Source organism: Pediculus humanus, genomic scaffold (genome assembly GCF_000006295.1).
Source record: "Pediculus humanus corporis 1103172108210 genomic scaffold, whole genome shotgun sequence".
Classification (NCBI taxonomy): Eukaryota; Metazoa; Arthropoda; class Insecta; order Psocodea; family Pediculidae; genus Pediculus; species Pediculus humanus.
Window position 1 is genome coordinate 37,958 of NW_002987780.1, and position 7,057 is coordinate 45,014.

General features: G+C 24.3%; 1 protein-coding gene across 1 annotated transcript in view; it reads right to left on the minus strand.

Annotated features, from left to right (window-relative positions):
• Nucleotides 1-7,057, minus strand: part of Phum_PHUM440260 (limbic system-associated membrane protein precursor, putative) — a gene marked incomplete at both ends in the record, with an annotated part of 32,884 nt that overhangs the window by 23,822 nt on the left and 2,005 nt on the right. The window contains one exon of the mRNA XM_002429534.1: nt 3,254-3,454. Coding sequence (XP_002429579.1) covers nt 3,254-3,454 — 201 coding nt within the window. The remainder of the gene's footprint in view (nt 1-3,253; nt 3,455-7,057) is intronic.

The window sequence follows — 7,057 nt, forward strand, 5'->3', positions numbered from 1 at the left end:
TTTTTTTTTTTGTTTCGTTTACCGAACGACTATAGATTATTATAAAAATCGATTTCATCTTTACCTTTTTCCGTTTTTCCGTTTGTTATATTTTAAGTAAAATAATTTGAAATTTTTATTTTCAACTAACTACTCATATTCTTTCGCATCATTAAATCATTTTCATCGAACCGTTCGTTCACAAAAAAAAAAAAAAAGGAATTTTCGAAAGAGAAGAACAAGAAGAAAAAGAAGAAGAAGAGAATAATCGAAAAGGAAACATTATACAAAAGGAAATGAAAAACTCACGTGGAAATAGTAGAAGAAGAATGATGTCAACTTTTCATTATTTAGGGAGGCGGGGCGAGGAGAGGGAGCAACGTTTTTACCTTTGACGTTAAGTGAGCCGAAAACGAAAAAGGAAAAAGGAAAAAGGGAAAAAAAGGAAACAAAACCTTTTTGATATATATATATATATATACACATGCTAACTTGTGTGGAAATTTTTGATTGAAATCTCCTTATAAAAAAAAAAAAATTTGGAAAATCCTTACTATTATTATTATTATTATTAAATTACCGTGTCAATAAATAAAATAATTAAATAAATTTTATCGTGGAATTAGATTTCACAAAAAAAAATCAAATATTAATAATACTAATAGTAGGAAAATTTAAAAAAAAATTTTTTTTTTTTTCGGTTTTCGTTTGCTTTTGTAAAAGTTTTGTTTCGTTTTGTTTTTTTTGTTTTTGTTTCTAAACATAAAAACAACAACAACAACTTTTGTTTAAATATCTATTTATGTATGTGTGTATACGTACATTAATTTGAAAACCATCAAAACTATCTGCGGTATTTAACCCTCATTTAAGTTAACAAAACAAAATTAAAAGTTTATTTTAACTTTTTTAAATAATAAAAAAAAAATAAAAAAAAAGTTTTTCTTAATTTTTTTAAAACCTTAATTATTATTATTATTACTATTATTATTATTATTTGCCGGGAAAAAACGTAAATAAATAAATAAATAAATAAATAAAGCTTTCGATGATTTTTTTTTATATGATAACAACAACATTCAGTAGTAAAAAAAAAAAAGGAAAAAACTCTCCCTATATACTTACTTACTTCTTCCACGACACGTGAGATTATTTTGATAAGTTGAAAAAGAAAATGACGTCATAACGTTCGTAAACATGACGTCACAAGGAAAAAACGAATTTTTTTAAAAAATTGTTACAAAAGAAACAACCAATCGTGAATTAAAAAACTTATTATAATTTTTTTTCTGGAAAACAAATGCGATAATAATGATTATAATAATAATAATAATAATAATAATATTGGTGACGATCATGATGATAATAATAATAATAATTAAATAATGACAAAACTTTTGACACCCTTTAAAATGACAATGAAAAATTACTAAGGGAAAAAAATAAAAATTAAAATAAAACCTTTTGTTACTTTTTTTTTTTTTTTTGGTAAAACTGATAAGTTAAAAATGATAAGAAAGAACTTACACACACGCACGCACGCACGCACACACGCAAAAGAAAAAAAAGCAGAAGAAAAACCATTTTTTTTTCTTTTTTTGTAAGGTTTACGTAATAAATTTTAAGGTTAAACAAAAGGTAAACCGGTCAAAAGTTTTGTCCAACAACCTTTTTTTTTCCCTCTTAAAGTTCAACTTAAAAAAAAAAAGATTTTACGTATAAATAAAATAAATTTTTTTTTCTTTTATTTTTTTTTTAAAAACGGAAACGGAAACGGAAATAGATGACCGATAATAAAAAAAAAAAAATTTTTTTTTTCAACTCTACATGAATCTTTCAAATTTTTTTTTTTAAATGGATATAAATATAAAAAAAATTTATATTTATCTGTTTCGCGTTTACAAAATAACAGTTAATTATAATGATAATAATAATAATAATAATAATAATAATAATAATAATAATAAGAGTAGCAATAACAATAATTTAAAATTCTCCAGATAAAAATTTACCCAAAAAAAAAAATTAAAATTATATTTCCAAAAACTAAAATATATGTATATAACCCTAACGGGAAAAACGATAATTAATAAAAAATTATTACGTCACACTCGGAAATTTTAGATGACTATATTTAAACGTTATCGTATAATAATCAAAACGGTTTTTATTTACTTTTATTATTAATTTTTTTTCGGGAAGGAGAGAAAATAATTATCGAGACCTTTTACAGCGTGAAAATATAAATGTTTCAATAACGTAATTATTTAAATTATTTTTTATTTGCTCTTGTTATCGTTATTGTTGTTGTTTGTTTTGTTTAAGATTAAAAAAAAAATTGAGAGAGAGAGAAAGAGAGAGAGATAGAGAGAAAGAGTAAAAAATCTTTTTTTTTTTTTTTTATTGATGTTTGTATTGGTTTCAATAACAATTTCAAATGATTTATAATGAAAATTTTACTATTTTTTTATTTTTTTTCAACTTCTATATGTAATTACCAGAGATGAATCAAAAAAAAAAAAAAAAAAAAAAAAAAAAAACTGAGAAACCGCGTAAATCGTTTATAAGTTTTTATATAAAAAAAGTATGCGCGTGCGCGTGTACACGTAATCCACGCAATTCGTAATAATGTTACACGGTATCAACGTAAATAAGTATTATTATTCTTTTGTATTTGTTTTCCGAGTTTAATAACCAAATAAATTGCGAGTTTTTTTTTTCATTTCCCTATATATATATATATTTTTTTTCTTCCTCCCAATATGATTTTACTCCGTTTGGTTGGTACTACTGCCTTTAGGCGGTGTAATCAAGTGCTTTAATAAATTTACATTTTCTTTAAATTTGAACATAGAAAGTCTGGTTGTTGCCCTGGAGGAGGTTAAATTTTTTTCCTTCTTTTTTACTTTTTTCTTGTCTCCCCCTCCCTCCCTCCCCCCCGTTTTATTGAATCCATTCACCACCCTCATTTTTTTTTTTCTTTCATAAAAAGAAAATTCATTTTTATTTTTTTTTTTTCTCAACGGAAAATTGATGGCTCGAGGGTAAATCGTCAACTTGAGTGCAAAATCTAAATAATTGTTTTTTCTCTCTCTCTCTCTCTCTCTTTTTTCTTTTATTTTTCTTTTCTTCCATTCCTCCGAATAATAATTGGTGGAAGAACGAAGAGAAAAATAATAATATTAATAACAAAATTCTCCTCCTTTTTTTTTCTTACGTATGTGACGTCATAAAAAAACGCGATGTCGTTTGTAAAAAAAAAAAAAAACCTCACCTAATATTTCTAACGTGTGTGTTATTTCGCGGGGTTGTAAAGTTCCCAACTGGCACACGTAGTCTCCAGCATCTTGAGTTTGTACGTCTTGTATTTCTAAATTATATCCTTCGACTAATTTTATCCTAGGATCTGGAGTCACTTTTACATTTCCAGCTGAAAGCACCGCGATTCCTCTTTTCCAAACAACCAAATAATTCCCTACAAAAAAATAAAAAATAAATCAAAATTATGGAAAAAAATTAAATTATACCTAATGATTAACATAATTAAATATTATTATTTTTTTTTATAGAAAAATAATTTACTCCCATCGTAATAATAATAATAATAATAATAATAATAATAATAATAATAATAATAATAATAATAATAATTTTTCGTTATTACCCACGAGAGATGTTAAGAAAAAAAAAAGAAAAATTTTTTTTTTTTCCTAAAAAAATTTATTTCATTGTAGTAAAAAAAAAAAAAAAGGAGAAGAAAAGAAAATTACGATTTAATATGTTTTAATAAAATTTTATTAAAAGAATTTACATGTTTTTTTTTTTGTTTTGTTTCTCCAGGGTAAAATAATCTGGAAACCAATTACACAGATTCCTGGACTAATAAACAAGGTTTCCACGTTTTTCACAATTAAAACATGGAGGGAAAAAAACAAAAAAAAAAAAACATTCTTTTGTGTCGTCGGTTGGTTTTTACACTTAATTTGTTTTTTTTTTTTACGTTTACAAAAAAAATGTATTATTATTATTATTATTATCATTATTATCATCATTTCGTTTATAACCGCCATTACGAAAATGCAACAAATATGGAAAAAACATAAGAATTATGAATTATGTTAGAATGAAAATATGAAATATATGAATTATCGTAAAGTGAAATTATTTAAAAAAAAAAAAAAAAAAGTGGAAGAAGAAAAAGATAAAAATTTAATTCAAATAACGAATTTTTTTATTAAATTGTTCGTGTAAATAGTCAAAAAAGAAAATGTCGCGGAGAAAAAACAAAAAAAAAAAAATGTTTTTCTTCTCTTTCGTTTTCTGCGTTTCGGAGTAAAAACAAAACTTTTTTTGTCGGAGTTAAATAATTAAAAAAAAAATTTATCGTGTAATTAGAATGACAAGAAGTTTATAAGTTAAGTTAACTTCGTGATGAAAATATTGAATTAAGATTTAAAAAGGAGGTTTTCTTTTTTCTCTATGATATTTTTAACACGCAACACAATAATCGCATTTAATTTCTTGTTAACAACTTTTTTTTTTTTTCGCGATAAAATCAACAACATCGATTTTTACTGTTTTGGTTTTAAAACTTTTTGCATAAAATTTTTTTTTTATAAACTTCCTCGAATTTTATTTTAATTTTTTTAATGACGAAAGCAGCAGAAGACAATTTTTTTAAAATACACCAAAAAAAAAAATTCGTTTCATTTTATTTATAGATACCTTTCTGTAGAATAGAATACCTTTTACCGAAAAAAAACAAAAGCGGGGAACGCGAGAGGGGGAGGGGAGAGAGAAAGGAGAGGGGAGCATATATAGGAGAGATCGAGTAAAAAATTTACGATTCTTTTTTTTTTTTTTTTTTTTTAAAAAAAATTCCATTTAAAAAAAATTAATTTTTTATTTTTTATTTTGTCAAAATATAAAAAGCGCGACGACGTTGACGCATAAAAAAAAAAAAAATGTCGCACATGTACATAAAAAAAAAAAAAAAACATTCTACGGTTTTCCCCTGTCTTGTTTATTCAATGACATTTCACATGTTCCACTTTTTCTCTTCTTTTTGTCTCTCTATCTCTCTCATTCTTTCTCTCTCTCTCTAAATTAAAGCCTAAAATATTAACGCGTTTTTGAATTTATGACGTCATAGTTTTACAAAACGCCTTGTGCGTGCGTGCATTATCCTAATGAATACGACGTTTAGTTTTTTCTATTTTTTTTTTTTTTTTTTTTTTAAATTTTACTGCCCAATTTTTAAACATTTTTTTTCCATTTTAAATATCCTGCTACCCCATCCTCTCCCCTCCTCCTTCCGCCGTACGTATTCTATTATTTATCTCCATGCTACCGCTTTCACAATATTAAAAAAAAAAATTATTCGCGTTTTTCCTCTTCCTTCCTTCCTTCTTTCCTGCCTCCCTTCTCCTCAAAAAAAATAAAAGGAAAAAAAAACTTATTCGTTTTTTAAACCTAATTACGCCACTGCGTTACCCGTTCAACGTAAAACACGAAAATCCAATTACAATATTAATAATAACAATATTAATAGTAACATTAATTGATGATTGATCTTTCTCTTTCTCTTTCTCTCTCTCTCTATATTTACCGGTCATAAACATATTTATTATTTGCGGAATAGATAGATAACCTTATCACAAAAAAAAAAAAAATTATATTTTTATTCAAAATGGCGGCGGTAAAGTCGGCGTCCGCTGACCAGATAATTAATTGACTCATTTATCAAATTATTAATGGCATAAAATCAATCAGATATTTTAAATGTATGATGATGATGATGATCCCCTTAAAAAAAATTCAATTTTTCATTTATTTATTTAATTATTATCGCCATTATTATTATTATTTTTTTTTAAAAATTAATTAAAAATATCATAAATTTCCTCATTATCATTATTATTATTATAATCACGAATTTAAAAAAAATTTTTTTTTTTTTTTTCAACGTTGAATTTTTTCTTGAAATAATAATTTTATTATCATCATCATCATTTTAAATAAAAGGGGGGGGGAAAAAAAGTTTTTTATCATTTTATTATTATTATTACGTTTAAACGTAAAAAAAATTATATTGTTGGTTGTTTCGTCGTCTGCTTCCGTCTTCTCACAATTGTAAATTAAATAAACCTCATATTATCTTAATAAGAAAAACGCTCATACTTAAACAAAATAATAATAATAATAATAATATCGTTATTACGAACTCGATTTATTTAAAATGAAAGAGAGAGAGAGAGAGGGAGAGAGGGAGAGAGAGGAATGATAGGGGTAAAAAAAGTTATTATAAATAAAGGTCAATGAACTCGATTCGATAACGAGATAAAAAAAGAAAAATTAAAAATAAGTAAACGTGTTTTATATATCATTGGAAATAATTAATTAATTAAAATCGACATCGGGTACGATCGGTAATTTTCGTGAATTGATTCGCGAAGCGGAAAATTTTCAACCAATCGTAATCGAGTATGAATTTAAATATTTAAAACTCGAATAAAAAAAAAAAGAAGAACGTCACTCGTTCGAAAGTTAAACAAGTATTGCACGTGCTTTATTATTTTTTTTCGCGTTATAAAAATTTTCCATTTTTTTATTTATTTATTTTTTTATGAACTTGGAGCGAGCGCGCGAGCATAAAAAAAAATTTATTGAGATTAATAAATAATAAATAAATAAATAAAAATTTGATTATTTCATATTCTAAATCCTAACACGAAAGATGTAAAAAAAAAAAAAAAAAAAACGAACGTTTTACAACGGTAAAAAATAAAATAAAAAGTAAAAGTATTAAAACGATATCTCGAAATATCTCGAAAAAAAAAAGTTTTTAAAACTTTTTTAACATTTTAAATAAAGTCTTAAAAAAAAAAAAAAGGTAAAATTGATAAGAGAGAGAAAGAGAGAGAGAGAGAGGAGAAAGAAAAGAGGAGAAAGAAAAAGAAAATAATTTTAGGGCATTAAATTTAAATTTTTCAAATAGTTTAAAAAAAAGAAAAAAGATCAAAAGAGAATTGCGAGAAAGAAAAAAGAAATAATAATGATAATAATAAAATTTTTTTTT